The 19,574-nt window shown below is 41.2% G+C and overlaps 1 protein-coding gene across 3 annotated transcripts; it reads left to right on the top strand.

Moving 5' to 3' along the window:
* The first annotated feature begins 201 nt into the window (after positions 1-201).
* On the top strand, positions 202-12,303 carry CCDC82 (coiled-coil domain containing 82). 3 transcript variants are annotated; one of them, XM_033053594.2, is made up of 8 exons: positions 202-348; positions 529-1,089; positions 1,557-1,788; positions 2,936-3,028; positions 4,475-4,599; positions 5,149-5,319; positions 10,649-10,834; positions 11,214-12,303. In XM_033053594.2, exons 2-8 carry the CDS (start codon positions 550-552, stop codon positions 11,277-11,279), a joined length of 1,413 nt encoding a protein of 470 aa, XP_032909485.1. In that variant the 5' UTR covers positions 202-348; positions 529-549; the 3' UTR covers positions 11,280-12,303. The 3 variants fall into 3 exon arrangements, with proteins under 3 accessions (XP_032909485.1, XP_032909487.1, XP_032909486.1); XM_033053596.1 differs by having other exon boundaries at positions 202-353; XM_033053595.2 differs by having other exon boundaries at positions 202-353; positions 519-1,089.
* The last annotated feature ends 7,271 nt before the right edge of the window (positions 12,304-19,574 follow it).

Here is a 19,574-nt window from a genome sequence, read left to right as displayed (position 1 = left end):
CGCCAGGAGGGCGCTGAAGCGGGACTCGAACCCGTAACCTCCGGCTCACCGACTGCTGCGCACAACCAGAACCCTCCTCCCGACCCCCACCGCGGCGTGACTGCACTTCCGTAAACATCGCGGCTGGATGAGTGACAGGCGCGGCGGCCAATCGGAGCTCGCGGAGCGGCGGGGGGGGCGGGAGCGCGCGCGCGGCGGGAAGCGGCGGCGCGCGGATAACGGGGGAAACGGTGGCGCGCGAGCCGGGGTGTCCCGAGCGGGAACGGCCCCGGAACGGCCCGGGAACGGCCCGGGAACGGCGGGCCTCAGACTCCATTCCTTCAGTGCGGCCAATTCCGCGTGTCCTGAGTAAGGTGCAGCCTCTCGAGAAGTTGCTGTGCGTGCTGAGTTTTGTTTGGTGCTGGTTTCTGCGTGAGGCTCTTAATGGTGCTGCTAAGTCATGAGCGTACGGAGCAAAGCGTACTCTCCTTCTCCCCTTTGAATGGCACAATGTAATAAGTGCTTTGTTCTGCTTGTAGTTATATTTAGGTGTGTTGCTACAGTCTTCCGATGGGGGCAAAGCCAGCAGTGAAAAGATACGAAACAAGAAGTCAGAGGGCGGGGACGGAGGTGCCATCGTCCAAATCCCGAGTGGATTGGAGACGCACCAGAAGGGCGCTCGTACTGCTCGACAGCAGCGAGGAGTCCTCTGCCAGCTCTGAGGAGCAGGACGAGTCCACCTCGTCGGACAGTGACCTGGATGAAGGAGATCCAGCGGCTGCCAAGAGCAGTTTCCTTTCGGACCGCTCTGGGGATGCGGCAGAAGATGGTGACGATGAGTGTGTCGTGCCTGGGAGGCGAAAGAGGCTGAGCGCCTCTGTGCTGTACGACAGCGATGACAGTGAGGGCAGTGACATACTTGTTAGAAGGGTTCCTGCCAAGCGCCGCTGTGCAATGATTGACCGTGAGAGTTCTGAAGAAGAGCAGCCTGATAAAACACGCCCTGCAGAGAATGTTTCTGTTAGCAGGAAGCAGAAAGTGCTTGCAAAATTGAAGGAACTTGTAAGACAAAGTGCAGCTCGGAGATCCTGCAGCAGTGCAAATTGTGAGGTCAGGGTTTTAACTTTGAAATTTCACTGGAGAAATATTTAATGTGAGGAAAGGTTAAGAGATACAAATCAGTGGGGTTTTTTGGCTTTGAATGCATGAGAAAGTAGTAGTTCTGTAATATTTTAATAGTCACGTTAACTGTATAAATAACTGCTGAAAATCTATCAAACTATTTTTATCAGGAAGCAGAATGTCTGTTGAAGTGTCTTGGAGATCTCATGTTAGCTTAATTCCTAGAAGTAGTCTGAAGAGAGGTACATGGAAATAGCTAATTTAAAGTTGAAAGTAATTCTCATCTGTGGGATCTACATCTAAGGATGATGTATTCTTTAGAAATGCATGCTTTCTTGTTAATTGTACAAATGGTGTTATGAGATGGTCAGAAATCTTAGCTGGTGTATATAGTATTTTGTCCGTGCAAATGCTGAAAATTCTTGTGTTTTAAGTACTTTTTAAAATTTAATTAGGATTCTAATAGTGAAGCATCAGTAGAAGAGGAACCGCCCTGTCAGTTGCCCCTCACACCATCAGAAGGCAGTGAAACTGATAGTGGCAGCATAAAAGATTTTGTAGTAGAGGAAGAGGAAAACGATGATGATGACATTGACAACACAGAGCATGTGAAGAGTGAAAATCAGCCACATCAAAAGCAACCAAATCCATCAAACAGTGAGCTGCTGGCACACTACATCCCACAGTGTAAGATCAAAATTAGTGATAATTCTTCGTGTAAAACTAGCTCATGGTACTGTAAAAAACATTAGTGGGCTAAATATAAATGCTTAGGAGTAGGATGTGATATTTTAAAGCAGATACCTAAAAGATTTCAATTTATTATGAAAGCATTCTGATTTCCACAGTAAACCTGTAGTCTTTCAGTATCTAATTAAAGAAAGGGTGTAAGTTTGGCGGGGGGGGAAGCGAAACCTTATTGCACAGGATTTTTTTCATTTGCTCTGATTTAGGATGAAGTAGGCGGCCTGTGATGCATTCATTCCTATGGTTCCTACAATCTTGTGGCTTATGCTAAGAGCAGCTATGTTAATCTGTTCAAATTCTGTTCTCATATGAGTTTGGGGCTTAGGATTCAATTTTTTTAAATTTTTTTGATTTTTTGTTTTGGGTTTTTTTAATGTATTTTTATTCCATGATGGTAAGACTCGGGACCAGAGGTCTAGAGGGGTTTCTGACTTCACTGGCCAATCTTGCCAAATTGCACAGAGCAACAAAACTCTTCAAGTTGTTCTTTTATGAAAACCAGTTTCTGGTTGGAGCAAAAAGATCTGAAGCAGGACTTCATGCGAATTATTGTCTTCCATGTTTTGTTACTCAAAAGTAGATATGTAATGAATGGACCGTCAATGCTAGTGTAGCTAGTCACAAGCATTTGTGGTATTTCTTCCTCCAGTGAAGACCTCAGCAGAACTGTATTTGAAAGAAAGAAAAAAATGAACACAACAAAAAAACACAAGCAAAAAATCCATGACCGCAACAGCCTGACCTTCTCTGACTTTATTTTTGCTGTTTGTAGAACAAATTATTCACTTCTCTTAGGGTTTGTAGTTCTTGCTGTGGACTCTTCTTACTGGAAGCACATGTAACTTTAGGATGCTAAAATTCTGTAGGTTCACGGGGGTAAGAAGCACAATTTAAAAGCAAAATCCTATGGGTGTGTATGTTGTAAATTGAGAATATTTCTAAATCTGTATTTAAATAACTTTAAAATTCTAAACTTCCAATACTGGAGAAGAAGAATTCTTCTTACAGAACTTGTAACATGGCTTGCTTTTTTTTCAGATTTTTTTCCTTCTTTTGGTAAATTTTGATTATATTGCTTTCTTCCCAGTACCTCGCTGTGATCATTATGAACATTTCAGAAGAATAGTAAAGGCTTTCCTCATAAATGCAATTGATGACAGTTTTCTGAGCTCATTATATGGTAAGTAAATTGCCTTAAATATATATTAATGCATTCAAAGTTATACAAAGCCATTTATTCTAGGGAAAGGTGTTTCTCCTGATCAGAGTATAGAACTGAGGGACCTGAAATCTATGGTTTTCCTGCTATGTAACTTTGGTGGGGGAGAGCAGAGGGGAGTCTATCTGAAAATGATACAGTAATCTTGGAAAAATGTGTAGACTCAATTCTTGAGCACAGAAGGCTTGAAATGCCTTCTTGAGATGTAGGAATGTGTTTCTGTGTTATTAATCAGTAGTAACCTTTCCAGCATGAAGACCAAATTAGTTTCAAAGCTGATATCTCAATGAAAACATTGCAAGGTCAGCTGGTTTGTCAAAATCTCTTGTGCTTCACAGCTTTTTTTTCTTAGGAATTTGGTAGATAATGAATGCTTCTAGTTATGAAGATGACTCTACATCAGATTTTTTTTTTAATACATCAGATAAATAAGCTTCAGCTGCAGTTAGTACTTGTCTTATTTTTCTGAGGAAGTGCTTTTTGGCATTTGGCCTATTATTCAGCCTCACACATAGTTTCATAAGCACTGTAAAGATGGGATTAAGGAGAGGACTCTCAGTGTCAGATTGTGGAAGGAGTCAGTAGAGTGCCAAAAGTGGAGGTTTTAGTGTCATCAGGAGCTAATAGGGAATGGAGAAACTGAAGTACACCACAGATCTCAGAATAAAGGCTGTATACTCTTGGAGCTAAAAATTATTTTCATCTACCACTGCTAGTTCTTTTGGGTGTTTGGTTTGATTTGTTTTGTTTCAACAAGTAAAAACAAGCCTTTGAAAAGTAATAAGTAAACATAGCCAGATTAACGTTGTAATAGCTTCCTTCTATTTCAAATGATATCTGCTTAATAAAATGTAACTCCTTACTGCCAAGTTGCTGGAAGTAAATGAGCTCTGCGGGTGAACTGGAGGTTGTACGTGTACATTGTATGAACGTAGCCTAGCATTACAAAAATCTGTTTTTGTAATTTAGAATGAATTGTTCCAAGTTAATGGACGTGAATATCTTCATTAGTTTTGACTCAAGAGCAGCTACTACAGTATTGAAGTTCACACTTGCTTTTTCTGGGCAGGGATTTTGTTTTTTCATCTAGCACAGCCTCTTCAAGCTCATACGGCAAATGTGTGTGTAAAGGTAATATGGAAAAACAGTTAATTGCAATTAGGGTGGCTATGACAATTGACTGCTTTTATATAGAAAGCTAGATAGCCAGTGATCCTTCTCAGGTCAGCCTTTTTTTGGATAACAACTTTGCTAAAAGGCATGGGAAGGTAGCTGATTTAAGTTTTATGTCTGTACACACTGAAGTTCCAGGGCAGTGTGCATTGGCCGGCTTCTAGGGAAAGTCCTGTTTAATTATTGGGATCCAGCATGTATTTGGACTCATTAGTAATGATTCTCACTGAACAGATGGAACGAGACAAAAGAGGTATGCACAAGATATGCTGCTCTCACTTCATTATTTGGACAACCGCTTCATTCAGCCTCGTCTGGAGAACCTCATCGGTAGAAGTCGGTGGAAAGATCGATACAAGGTGTGTAGATTGTACTTTAAATGCTGCAATTCTCTGTAAAGGTGAAACAATAACCGTAATTATATCTTTTTTTAATAGCAACTATTTTTCTTTAACTAATTTGTTTGGATGCTTATATAAATATCAGAAATATTTTACATGTTGATTACCAGACAAACATTCAGGTATCAGAACAGAATCTGTTCTCAGCTACCTGAATATCTCCTGCTAACTTCAGCAGATGACATTTGAGGATTTTTTTGTCATTTGCTAGATGTTCTAACAAAATTTTTTCCTCCTCCCACAAAAAGGTAAACAGTATGTTATCATGAACCTTCTACTACTACTACAAAAATCAAGTCAGTATAGAGCAACTAGTTATTGTATGTATATTACTAGGAGAGTAATAGTGTCATGGGTGTGGTGATTTAATAATCACTGTAATATTGAAGTTTGTATCTCTTTCATTTCTCTTGGACAAATTTTGGTGAGTAGAGTACTCAGCACCCTATTTGAGGCATTGTTCATTTAACAGAGATTCTTGACTGTTGTTTGGAATCTGTTTTTCAGGAGCGTGTGGATTGTTACCCAGATGTTCGCATAAGCTTGAAAAATACAAAAAATATGTCTTGTCAGGCCTGTGAAATGAAGCGGTGTTGTAAGTTCAATGTGTTTCTCTCTGGAAGACTTTATAATAGTAAAACTTTAGAAGTGGATGACTTCATGTCAGATGATAAACAGGTAATTTCAAACCAGCACTCTATTTTTAAGTTTTAATTTTAAGTTTTTCTTTTGTCAAGAAGATAAATCAGATGTTTTTCTATGACCTTTGGTTTTGCCTACATCACAATGACCCCTGTGCTGTTTCCTCCCCACATCTACCCCTTAAGGAAAACTCCCTTTACCTTTGTGTGTGCCTATAATGCCCCTAAGACTTTCCCAGCAGGAATCTTGCATTGATTACTGGTCAGAAACATTTTGAAAGTAACTTTCTGTATGAGGGACAGTCATTGCCATTGACTGATTGTTTTCTATTTTGTTGCAAGTGAGGTTTGTTCAACATTGGGTCCCTAGGTTTGCTACTTCTGTCCCTGCTCTGCCTCTAGCACTTAAAGGGTCCAAGTGCACTCCAACAGTTCTTGTTTACTCTAGGTTCAAACATTGAGTGAAACAGTGCAATGGTCATCCTAGCAGTCCAAGTGCGACCTTGTCAGAATTTACTGCTTCATTCTTCAGATTTTTTTTCCCACATATGCTGTTTCCTACATGGCTCTTCACTCAGGACAAATTCTCTTGGCGTCTCAGATGCATTGACACTTGAAGTTGCTGATCTCCTTGCAAAAAAACTTGTTCCTACCTACATCAATACCTTTTTTAGAGCCTTTTCCCCATTGCTACGTTATCAGAATGCACTTGTCCAAACTAGAGAACACTTCAATTTAGGTAGGCTTCCATCTATTTCTCTCCCTCAGTTGTCACTTCTAGAACATTTTGGATTAAATCATATTTATTTTTTCTACTAAAAGGCATCTTTCATGTTGTTACATAAGTTCCATTAGGCAGTCATTTTAGGTGACTTGAGAAGTCACCTAAAATAATTTAATAATAGCCCAATAAAAATTGATTTCACAGCTGAGCCTTTTGAAAACCTTGACTCTCAAGAACCTGGGTGTTTCTATTATTTAGAGATCTTCCTTCAAATTTACAGCTACACATGATGGTTATGATCAGGTATGCATATGACCTTCAGTAATGCAATTCGTGACCTCTTATGATAAATTCAAAGCACGTGATTTGTCAGGAATAAAATATTGCTGCAGTTGTTTACCAAGCTGATATCCCAGTTCTGCCTTTCTTCCTTTTCAGGAGATACAGATGGTATTTTATTTGTGAGTGTAAAAGAATTTTTGAACACAGCTGAAGTTCCTCATAGTATTTGTTGAAAATAAAAAAGTTTCAGAACAAGGTGGTTTTTTTCAGTATATTTGATAATGAGGTGTAATAGGGTTTCTTAAGTAGAAATTAAGTGAAACACTTGTCAAACAGGGAGTATACCTTACTGAAGCTCAAACCTGGATTGTTTGGATTGTTTGCAAATTCTTTAACTTACAGATTTGAGAGGTGTCACTATGATTATCATTTTGTCATCATACAGGACTCTGCATGTAATGCAGGATCTTGAAAATCTGTGCCAAAGATTTTCTTGTATTACAGACCCTTCTGAGCAGCAGTTGCTGATACTCTGTTTTGAAAAGTATGTATGTGCATGATATCCAAGAAAGCTAGGCTTTTCCAGCAATGCTTTTTCCCTTTTTAATCCTGTTTATTACAGGAAAACAGTCCTCTGCAATCATGCCAGCACTGATAGTGCAGTCGGTCGTAGTCATTCTTCCTTAGATACAGATCACTAATTTGAAAATACTAGTGTGTGCCTTACCTAACCAGAAATAATTAGTGAACTAGCACAAGAATTTAATCTTTTCCTAACTTTCAGCTTAGCTGTGGAAATAACAGTAGCAGTTGCCTCATTGCTGACCAAACGTTGTCCTGCATAAAGTGTTGGCTATTTTTCACTTTGGAATAAAACTTGAAATATCCTATGGAATACTGAACTTGCTAGTTCATTTTTGAACTCCAGCTTAGCAGTACAAAATGAGAGCTTTTTTTACCCTGTGTACACCAGCATCTGGGGATGTCTGCTATGTACTGCTCAGTATAGCTCAGTGGCTGTTAAGCAGACTCAGGAGAGAGAGTAATTGAGCACTTTCCAGTAATTTTTGATAGTGTCTTGTAATGCAACATTTGTGTTCTTATGGTGACCTGCAGTTTAGACTGCTAAAAGTACTGTTCTCAAGTTTTCTTTAAAGCTCTGCTGGCAATGCATTGAGCAACTTGTCCTGCCAATTTAGAAAAAAAGTAATGAAAGAAAAAAGGGCTCACAGAGCTACATAAAACTGCCATTTCACAAACTTAATTGACTGGTAGAGAAGGCAGTTCAGCACTGACAGATCAAATTGAAAGGAAGCACATAGTTGGACTATTTGCTATAGATTTGTTTGAAAATACCCAAGAAAAGTGGATGTGAAGAGAACAAAAACAGACCTCCAACCTCCTTCTTCTGCATAAAACTTTCCTTTTCTCTCATCTCTGAAGTATTCTGCTTTGCCAGTAGAAAGAGAAGAGAAACAGCTGTTCCGATTTTGCTTAGGCTTGCAGTGATTGTTCACTGTGTAGGTGCCAATTCTCATTTCCCCCTGATCAGGGAGAATTCCAAGGTTTAGAGATACAAGTGTCCCCCACACTTCCTTGCTCCTTATGCCACCTGGATTATAAACTGTTTTCTAGTCTCGGTCTTCTGTTTATAAACATGCTTTGAGGACATGGATTCAGTCACTACATGTTGTGCTGTTGTCCAACCATGCTCCTACATTCCATACAAAGTGATTTAACACAACTTTGGCTGATAGGGCCAGCTTGAGTAGATAAGTTAAGCATTAACACAGAGGGACTGAGAACTGTGAGGGGAAAAAATTTAAAGTGAGTACAGTACTGAGATTCTTTCCAAAGCTGCTTTCTGAAATAGCATTGTATTTTTAGACTATCTTTCTTGCTTAAAAACACAATACATGGTTACATTTATACAATATTTAGCTATTTGCCTTTGGCATTTCTCCACGTCACACATAAATAAGCTGTGAAGTGCACTGGCACAGGATATTTTGGAAGGGGAAAACAGTATTGGGTCCCAAAACGGATTAGACAGGTTGGGGAAGGTTCTTTCACACTATGAAACGTGAGATTTGGGATGATACAGACAATCTTAACTCTTGACTGCCAGAAAGTGTGTGGTAATCATATGATCATTCCAAAGTTTATGCTGGATCTTACAGTAACTTCCTACATATCTCCTGCTAGCTGTTGTCACAGGGGAGAAAACTGGGTCATCAGTTTGATGCAAGATGGTATCTCCTAATTTATATCACATAATGTTCCAAATGCCACACCTCATTGCTTAGGATACTTGAAAAGTTGTGCAATGTTCTACAAAACACTGCAGCTCAGTTCTTCATTGCTGCATTATTTGAAATGGTGCTTCTGAAAATTTGAGTTAATCAAGGTTCAGCATTAGTTGGTAGGTCTTGCACTTCAGAAACACCTGCAGCACCAAACACAAGCCTTAGTTTTTCAGTTTTGGGGATGCTAGAAAATGGAGCTGTATATAGCTATAATGTACATAATCAGTAGAGAATTAAAATATAGTAATAGACATATTTTTATTTTGAAATGTTTAAAATTTCAGTTAATAACCATTTACTGTAGGTCAGATCAAAAGTTAAGTAAGTGTGTCTCTTTTGGCTTAACTGATCCTATGCCTGGTGATATCCACTGATAGTTAAGAAAATATATAACTAATACATATAAAATCTATTTACATAATCCTTAAAAATATACTTTTCTGTTGCTTTCATTGTCAGCAGATAGAGCTAGTGTTAGGTTGCACAAGTAGGTCAGATGTTTTGGGGAACTGCTCACAGATGCAAACATTTGGTCATGCATTTAGAAAAGCTCCCTGAAAATGTGGGTTGTAAGCCTTAATTAAAACTTAACCTTTGTATAATTTGAGAGTATTCAGACTACTATCACTTTTGTGGCTCAGAAGAAATAGTTTTGCAACTTAAAATTGGATTGGGTTGATTCTTTCATATATATATATGTGTGTGTGTGTGTATGTATATATATATGCATGTAATGTAAAACAGAAAGCAATTGCCGCTTGCATTACTAATGCAGAGAACTTAGCCATTTACATACTTGTTATGGAAAGGTGTGACAAGACATCACTTCAAAATAATGTCCTTGGAGGATAAGTTGATAAGAGTTTGGTTTTTTGGGTTATTTTTCAGAGAAACAAAATAGATTTCTTTATATATGCATAAATTATGTTGCTTTTTAGAAAACCTGACTGAAAAAACAGCCAGATGTAGATTTCTTACCCGATAGGCTTTGTCTCCATGGGTTAAAGTAATCAGTGCACCTGTGGGTTATTCACAGAGGGTAGACTCTTTTGACTTGCCATCGTATCTACTGGAGCTTCTGTTCTAGTAGACATGGAACAAAACATTGTCTTGTGAAATGCAAAATGTACTTGAAGACAGGTGAAAATTGAGCCTTGCTTCCTCCCTGCACCTCCAATGTCACATATTCTTAGTGAACACTTAGGATAGCCAAAGATTCTTGTAACCAACATATTACTCAGTATTTCATGGTAGTGCTGATAGATTATAAGAAATCTATTCTAATCCATGCTCTGATTATGTAGTAACAGGCACATTTTACCATTTGTTTACCTATAAATACTGCTGTGAAAAAACTGTGAAATAAGGCAGTTCCATCTTTTCTGCTTGGAAATCATAGAAGTAAAACTGTAAATAACTGGCAGATGCAGAGGCATTATTTTCTGCAGCACCATAGATTAACTGTTCCTCCCAGACAGTTGCAGAATAATGTTTGTATTGTATAAAACTTCAAGTTCAGATTTTGTTTTTTTGGAATTCAACCTTTCCATTTATTAAGTAAGTATTGTGAGGTGTATGCATTTCTTGAAGTAATACTGAATATTATTCAGTCTACAAAATGTTAAAACTGGTATTTCATCTCCCTAGGAAGTGCTTAGATATTAAGCAAAAGTAAGCAAATAATTCCTCTTCCTCTGCTTTCACAATGTGATATTTGTCTAAAGTGTTAGTGATTTTGTAACAAAGTTCCACCAGGAGATAGGAAAGATACAACGAACTACAAACACGATTGTGTTTGCAAGAAAACCCCACTGATAAGCTACCATTGCTTGGACTTGCTGGCTGCCTGCTTGCTCAAAAATCCTGCTGTGGCTGTGAAAACTACATGGGTTTGTGCTAATTTTATGTATGTAGTGTCATTCTGTTTATTTCATTATTCAAAAAAATTTCCTGGAATGAACGGTTAAATCTTACTAGATTAACCCATCAATTCTGTATATTGTAAAGATAATCATGGTTCTATCCAAGGGAATGATTTGTTCATTCTGGCCTAGGTTTTGAAGGTTGGTGTGGTGTGTGCAAATCGTACAAGAGTTTATCACAACTTGAAACACTTCAAGTACAAGTTATACATGGATTGCAGCTCTGTTGTTGGATTGGATGGTGTTGAAAATGAACCAGTCAAAGACACTGTAGAGCGGCTTTTCAGCCACTTGGAAGAGAGTGGATGGATTCGGAAGGTATGATTGGGTTTACACAGAGTTTACATCAGCTTTTGATGTGAAGCTTTTTGACAGCTGGTGGGCAGGCCCCTGTTTAATTTGAAAGCAGCAACACAACAAACTTGAGCTGTAACTTAAAAAGATGGGAAAGATGTACATGAGGCACAGCAATGCTATTTTAGAATTCTGTTTACACTAAAGAACTTGGAATTGTTCAGAACCACTTAATGAACTATTTTAAGACAATTTATAATATGATTGCATTTAGTATCCTTTTAGATGTAGCTTCTAAATTGTTATTGACATGCTTGGTCATGTGTTAAACAAGAAAAAGCAGTCTTTACATAATACAATTATTAAATATTGATAAATTGTACAAATTTTATTTCATTCACAGAGATACAATGATCTTGAAGATTGCATGGACGATGCAGACAATTTTCAAGAAGAAAAAATTGATTAAGAGGTCATATAGCACTTTAAAAACATCTTTAAAGATGTGAATGGCCTACTTCATCTGCATGCACTTTATCTCTGCTTGGACTTCGAGATTTCTATGTAGGCTGTTAACCTAAATTCATATGCCTTTAAATTACTGTTTGAAATGTGCTGTATCTTTTCTCTCATCTGTGTCAATATAAACCCAAAGTTTTACTAAATCAGTCCTTCCAGTCTTACTGCATTAAGCACTTTAAGTTTCCTACTGTCAGAAATATCAGCTCAATATATCTATTTACTTGTGAAATAAACCTTCCACCTATTTAGATTGAGCTGCATTGTAGACAACGTAGGAGATGCTGAGGTCTTTTGTAGTGGCTATATTTGGAAAGGTAAGGCTTTGTTATACGAGAACTTAGAACTTGCATCTTACTTCCTTATTGCTCATTATGTGCAAGTAAATCCAGTCAGTTAGAATGATAGTTACAACAAACAGGACCCAAATGCAAAGATCTATTTCTCCTCTGAGGAATCATTATAGACAGTTGCAAGGCAACAGAGGAAATATTCTGCAGTCCTGACTGCATTTGCAGCACAGTAGTCATTCGTCTCTTGAGAAAGTAGGTGATGAGTCACAGTATGGGCGTCATACAGACTGAGTCTGGCTTAGCCCTCTAAATGAACACATGGGCCCACATTGCTGTCTCTGATAAGCAGCTGGGGCAATTTACTGAGATTTTAAACATCAGGTTATATTATGCAAATATAATGGCAGCAACTTGGAGTAACTGCAGTCCTAAGAGAATGGAATAATATACCCATGCAAGATAAGCAAGAATTCTTCCAGTGTAACTTAACAGAAAGTAGGAATTAGTCAGAAACAGGATGCATGGCAAAACCAGAGTGGATTTTTCAAGGATTTAGGAAGGTTTAAGTATGGTACTGTCCATTCTGAAAAATTGGACAAGAGCTGTAAATGTGCACTTGCAGCCCAGAAAGCCAATTGTGTCCTGGGCTGCATCCAAAACAGCATGGCCAGCAGGCTCAGGGAGGTGATTCTGCTGCTCTGCTCTTATGAAGCCCTGCCTGGAGTGCTGCATCGAACTCTAGGTTTCCAGCACAGGAAAGACTGGACATGCTGGAGCAGGTCTCCAGAGGTGGGTCACTAAATTGATCAGAGGCTGGCTGTAGATAGGCTGAGAGTGTTGTGGTTGTTCAGTCTGGAGAAGGGAAGGCTCTGGGGGACCTTATTGCAACCTGTAAGTATTTACAGTAATTTCACGACCATAAGGCGCACCGGACTATAAGGCGCACCCCCCAGGAGCCGGCACATTTCGCAACTTTGTAGATCAGATAAGGCGCACCGGACTATAAGGCGCACTTTTTATTTTGCAGCGAGGAGCCACGCGGCGGGCAACAAAGTAACAAATTGCTGGCAGGTGCTCAATTTGCAAACATTTTTCAAAGCAGCCCCAGGCGCCCTCCCCGTGCAGCGTGCCCCGGCGCTCCCGCCCGCCCCCGGCACCGGCTGGCACGGCTCACAGCAACCGGCTCCCACCGCGGGACCGCGCCGCGTCCCGGCTTCCCTGCGGCCGGCAGCGGCGGCGCTTCCCGTTGCTTCCCCGCGGCACTTCTCTCCGCTTCCCCCGGGCTGCGTCACTTGTCGCCGCTTCTCGGCAGCTGCAGGGGCTCCGGCGGCGCCGTGATTTGGTGGCCGCGGGGGCTCCGGCGGCGCCGCGATTTGGCGACTGCAAGGGGCTTCCCCGCCGCCGCTTCTCGGCAGCCGCGGGGGCTCGGCTAGCGCCGGGATGCGGCAGCCACAGGGGCTCGGCCAGCACTGCCTTTTGGCGGCCGCAGGGGCTTCGCCGCCGCTGCTCCGATGCCACTGCCGGGCAGGCTCTGCTCGGGGCTGTTGCAGGCTCGCACTTCTCGTTCCCTCCGCGCCCGGGCCAGGGCCACCCGGGTTCTCGTTTCCCCCTCGCCTGGGCCAGGGCCGGCACCGCCCGGCTTCTCGTTCCCCCAGCGCCCGTGGTGGCGCCGCCCGGCTTCTTGTTCTGCCCGGGCCAAGGCTGGCGTTAGCTCCCTCCCTCCCCTCTTGGCTCCTGCCGGTTGTGGCCGCCCACTCCCACCCCCCCTCGCGACTCGGCACTCCCGCGGCACTGCCCCCCCATTGCGGCTCGCACTTCCGGTTTGGCAAATTTCGCAACTTTGTCCATCAGATAAGGCGCACCGGACTATAAGGCGCACTTCCGGGTTCAGGGAAAAAATTTAGTCAAAAGGGTGCACCTTATAGTCGTGAAATTACTGTAAATGGGGCCTACAAGGAAGATGGAGAGGGACTTTTTACCAAAGCTTATAGTGGTAGGACAACAAGTTTTAAACTCAAAGAAGATCAGTATAGATGGACATATGGAAGAATTTTTTACTGTGAGGTTGGGGAGGCAGTGGCACAGGTTGCCCAGAGAAGATGTGGATGCCCCACCCCTGTAAGGGTGTTAAGGTTAGGTCAGGATGGGGCTTTGAGAAATCTGGTATACAGGAAGATATCCCTGGCCATTATGATCCTTAAAGGTCCCTTCCAACCCAAATTATTCAGTATTTCTGTCCCTGTATTTTGGGCTATATATAAAAAGAAATAGATACAGCCTAAGATTAAATGCAGGGCACAGCTTTTGAATTCTACATCTTGCTGTATGCACATACTCTATTAGTCTTTTGTGGCTGAACAAATTAGTGAAAGACTGTTAACTCTTTTAATCCTTTTAACAGGTTACTCTGTCAGCAGCAAAAAAAATGGAATCTGATTTCTCATAGATTTGTCCATAAGTTACCACATTTATTTTGCCACTTTAGTGGAAACAGATTTGCTGATTGGGTAGGCAGCTGCTGCCAGGTGTATTGCTTAACAATGAACATCTGCTGCCTTTTTTACATAGAGACTGTACCTTAGATTTATCTTTCACTACCCTTTTTCCAGCATTCATTGTGAGAAATGAACTGCTTCTACTTTTTTAAGGATTTGAAATTCAGAAATGTTTTAAATGCTATTAAGGTGAGTTAGTGGCATCAGTAGTCCTTTGTACCACATACAGATACAAGATACCAAACCAAGATGAAAATTCCCAGTAAAAACATTGAGGTTTGCTCTCAAATAAACTTACATTGAAGATATTCTTCCCATGCCTTACCTGTGAGTTAGACACATAAAATTCTGAGGTTCTGTATGTCTTGTATCTATCTCCCTGGTTACCAAAGCTGAAGTTTTCCATCTCTATTCCTTTAACTCCCTCATCTCTGTTCTTCTGGGAATATTGGTAGGAACATACCCATCAACTTAAAAGTACTCAGGAATCCATCTTGAGTATATCCCTTTTAGTTATTGATACCTCACTTTGTTCTGTTAACAGAATCTCTGTATAGTTTGGTTTGCTTCTCTAGAACATAACATACATTTCGTGTAACTTTATTCTTAAAAAGGGAAACCATTCTGAAATGAATTCTGTACCATGTATGAGTATGTCCTCTTGGAGCCTTCCTGGCTGGTCCTAGTTTTTACTACCATATGAATTTTCTGAAAACTCTCAAGACTATGACTTTGCTTAAAAAATTTTGTCAAAATGAATGGTTGATCTCTCATTTTGCTACATTAAAACAGTTCACTCCCAAAGTAAAGAATAAGTTTGTAATATTTTGGCTTGCTGATTACAGGTAATACTTCAAGAATACATACAGTTTGACTGAAAATTGAAATGGTACATTCTACTTTTTTTTATATCCCAGACCTTGTTTCTCACCTCTTCTTTCTTTGCCTAAATGTGCTATCTACAGCATTTTTTTCAGATCATTGTTGTTTCTGTTGCTAGCAGGGATACAAAAGTATTCTGATGGAACTTCTTGATAGAAAGTGCTCCCATAGGTTTACTAATCTTGGCTGTGATATCACCAGTGGGACTACGAAAATGCCTTGAATTGAAATCACTCATTTCTGTTTCAGTAAGAAACAGATATTTGATTTGGCAGGAGCTGATGTTTTTGTGTGTATTGTGTCTCTTAAACTCTGATATTCTCCTCACTGAGATGAGAGGAAGTGATAATATTTTTGTGGCTGTTGTTCTACCTGAAGTGTTTCTAAAAGACAGCAAATGTGAGATGTCATTACATCACTCTTGCATTTGTCTTCACCACAGGAAGTTTAAAAATTGTTTAGAGGAGTAAATATGTAAAAATTTAGATAAAATTTTCCAGGTCTGTCTGCAAATGCTAGTAAAGCATGAAGCACAGAGAAGACTGTTACCCCTGAGACTTTCTATATATAGAAATAATCACTAAAAATATTTCTAGCAGAAAAAAAAATTGTGCAAATATCTAATGGTGGGAGAAGTTAGAAATCTGACTAGTCTTTCATGCTTTTTTTTCCACATCAGAGAAGCTGAATGGAGTTAGGAAGTGAGAGAATAAAATGTTTCTTCCAGTAAGATATTTAAATTGTTTTTAGTGTTAATTCTTGAAGCAGTAGCTCTAATTAAGATTAAGTACCTGTCTTAATGGAACAATGAAGAGAGCTCAATATGCGATTAGACTTTGCACGGGTGATTAATGATCATACTTGGAAATTACTTTAGTTCCTGTGATGTTTTGATAATCTGCTCTAGTTAAGGTTCTGTAACTGGAGACGGTGATAATGATGAGGTTCACACAAGGTATTTATGCACAGGATCAGGCTGACTAACACCAAGTACTTCAGGGACAGGAGTTTCTTTTTGGTCTGTGTTCTGTCCAGTTCTTGTAGTGAAGTGTGAAAATAAACGATTTTTCTCCCTGTGTCCTTCAGTTTTTGGAAAGAAAGTTGTTTGCTAATAGTAGATAGCTGTTACTGTTACTTTTTTGACAGTGAAGGCTTCTCCTGTTTTCAAAAAGCAGCTATTTTTAGTACTTCAGCAGGCATTTACAGGCAATTCCCATGCTTAACTCCTCTAGTTTACATTTATTTGGATAAATAAAGACTTCTAGTTTTATCCTTTTTTAAGTCTGTCTGGATAAACAGAGTGGGCTAGTGTGCATGTGTGCTACACAAGCACTTGTAAATACAATACCATTCCAAGAAAAATATCCAGCACACACAAAGTAGACTTTTAAAAGTTGCCTTTCTGCTTCTGCTTTGAGAAGAAAGAAATACCTGTTTTTAATCTGAATTTCGAGATTAGACAAAAGAATGTAAAAAGGTATTATCTACCAGCCAAGGAATATTATGAGAAATATGTGAAATTATATTAAAAGAACCTGATAATAACCCCATCAGTGGCTCTGCTTCCATGAATAGTTGATGTGAATTTTGGTAATTGTCTAGGTAGTAAGTAGTGGCATGGGGTTGTTCAGGGTTTCTTCCCCTGTTGTTTATAAAATAAGATATAAGCACTGTTTCCTTAATTGTTATTAGTTTAAAAAAATACCCCCCAAAAAAGAAAAACCAAACAGAAGTGCTCCGTTCAAAGTTGCTTACTTTACACTTTAAAGAGAGCAGCAATTGCAAGCACCCTGTGCCCACAATTTAAAGACAGGAAAATTAATTCAGATGCAGTCAGACTCTGCTTCAAAGTTAAACGATTTGCCAGGTGAGCAGCATCATACATGAGCTTTAGCTGGGAATACCCCAGGAAATCAAAATGGCAAAGAACCCTCACTGAAAAGTAAATAATGGAAATGGATGAAAATTCAAAGCTCCAAGTTCAGAAAGTCCTCTGTAGGATTGACATTAAGTATATTCTGTTCCAGTGGAGTTAATATAACTTTGAAGCAATTTGATATGTGATTTCTAAACACAGATGTATTGAGCCATGTGCTGAGACTGAAGCATGCACTCAGGATTTTAGGCGACACAGGTTCAGCACAGTCTTTTTGTTCCATTTTTGGAAATTTATTAGCAAGATGGGATGTCTGTGGTGAAAATTTGTGGCTATGAGCACAGCACAAATAAGTGCTTTTCTCATCTGGAGAGAGCTGCTGATTTGGGAAACTCAGAGCTTCAACAGCAATAGGGAATTGACACAGAAAAAATGCTCAAGCATGACAGTTCATGTGAGATTACAATGTCACGTAAAAAGGTCACAAATTAGTGTCAACAGAAGGAATAAAATAATTAATTGTTCAAGGACCTGTTATTCAATTGCATTATCCTGAGTGTGCTTATAAGAATGCCACTAATCGCATGGGATGTTGCAAGGTGTTAAGAACCGTTTTCTTTTAAGAAAATTGACAACCAACCAGTCCAAAACTGATGGCAGTATCCAGGGGTTGATGACAATCGCCAGGGTCTTCTGAACGAAACTTGGAAAGCCGAGGGATGGCTGTGGGGTATTGCCTGCTCGGAAACACCAGGGGCAGCATTTGCTGCAGATTGAGCGAGCGGGGCTCGCAGCGCAGCCTCTCGCCTCGACAGGGAGATATCAAACCACAAACCGAACTCTCGAGATGCTGCTTGGCAAAAAGCGGATCTTGAAGGTCTCAAGTTAAAATGAAAAAAAATTATCTTTGTTTGGAAAGATCACTCTCTGAGTTCTACAAAATCTTGTGAGAGAGAGAGAATTCCTCCAGCTGTCTTAGCTTCCTGAGCAGCACCATGGATTTCATATTCCCACAGCCACTTTGAAAACCCTGGCCAAGCCATCATTTAAAACACTCTTGCTTATTCTCCATGAGATTCGTGTGTTACTGTTGCACGTGTGTTCTGTGACTGACCCCCTTAAACACAGCAATGACATCTGAGCTGTAAAGAACAAATAACAACCCAAGCAAGGCCTGAAGCAAAGGAAACATTGTCTACTATTTTACAAACATTGTGATTTCATTTTATTTTCCAGCTGTGCCAACCCACTGCTTTCAACAGATGCAAGCTACTGTTACGTATCAAATAATAACCCACTCTTCCTCAGTTGTTCAAGGTTCAACAACAACAAAAAAAATCTCTTTTTCCTGTTTGCAGTAATACCTTCCTCTGAAGGCAGCACAACCTCAAACCCTCTCCCCCAGACCTTATCCCTCAGCAAACTCTCAAAGCATTTGCTGAGACAAACGTGGGTCTGAACGTGCTGGAAGCTCTGGCTGGTTCTCACCAAGCCAGAACCTGGAAACACACACCTTGCAATAAACCCTCATGTTTGTTGCCACGTGAAGAAGATGTGGGTGATGAAAGTGAGGGCTTTTGTATTTCCCGTATATCTAGTGCTGCATATCTTTTATATTCTGGGGGATTTTCCAGGAATGTGTCACTTCATCACTGGTATTCAAAGTATTTGCATGACCTTGGAAGGGGATAAAAACACCTGGGAGCTGGGTTATTGTCAGCTCCTCCTCATCCTCAGCTTGGTGGTCTCTCAGTATGTTGAGCTGAAATTTGTGTATTTTTCTGACTGGACCCATTGCAGAACTGAAAGAGATAATGCACCCATCCACTAAGGGCTGTGCAGTCCCAAAAGACCTTGGAGGTTTTCCATCAGGGATGTGTCTCTGCGTGCTTGGGGGCCATTTTTATTCCCAGAGGTATTTGGGAATTTGGCTAATGCAGCCACAGTAGTACAACAGCATATTGCTTTAATAAAGCCGGCCAGCTCCCAGCTATTTCTGCGTCCTCCTTTACAGCTCACCTACAACAACACGCAGAACCTGACGGCTGCTAGTTGCAGCAAGGCCAGTTCCAGAGGCCAGATCTCGCAGTCTAAAATTGCCCGGCTCTAAACAGGGGAGCCGGGCGAGAGAAGCACTAAGCCTGCGGCTTTCCCGGGGAGGAAGCACAGTGCAGGCGCTACGTGACTTGCCCCGGACACCCAAGAAGCTCCTGTCAGCGCGCGGAGCTCCCACATCCCGAGCCTGACCTCGCGTCGTGCGATCGTCCCGTGCATGCGAGCGCCCCAGAACGCGCTGCTTATTTTTATACCGTCTGTTCCAGAGAAATCCAGCTGGTAGAGGAGCGCAGCGCCGTGATTTATTTGAGAACTCCCTCGTACTCGCCTGAAGGTCTCGCCGCCGGGGGGAGGAGGGAGAACGCGGGAGGCTGCGCTCCCCGGCAACTGCTCCGCGCCCGGCCCGGCACCCAGGTAGAGGGCGAGCAGGGGAGCGGGGATTTCCTTGGCTTCCTCCCATGCACATACCTCCCGGGGAGCGGCAGCGGCCCCGACTCCCCTCGGCGGCCGCTGGGAGGCTCCGCGCCTCGCCCCGGCCTCCCGGGCGCCGCGTCCCCGGCCGCGCTCCCTGCCGGTGACACCCGCCTCCCGCCCCCGCTCCGCTCCGCGCCGCGCCGCGCCGCGCCGCACGGAGGGGCCGCGGG

The sequence above is a fragment of the Catharus ustulatus genome, chromosome 2 (genome assembly GCF_009819885.2).
Source record: "Catharus ustulatus isolate bCatUst1 chromosome 2, bCatUst1.pri.v2, whole genome shotgun sequence".
In the NCBI taxonomy this organism is placed as follows: Eukaryota; Metazoa; Chordata; class Aves; order Passeriformes; family Turdidae; genus Catharus; species Catharus ustulatus.
The sequence above is the reverse complement of the archived record's forward strand: the minus strand, read 5'-3'. Positions and strand labels throughout refer to the sequence as shown.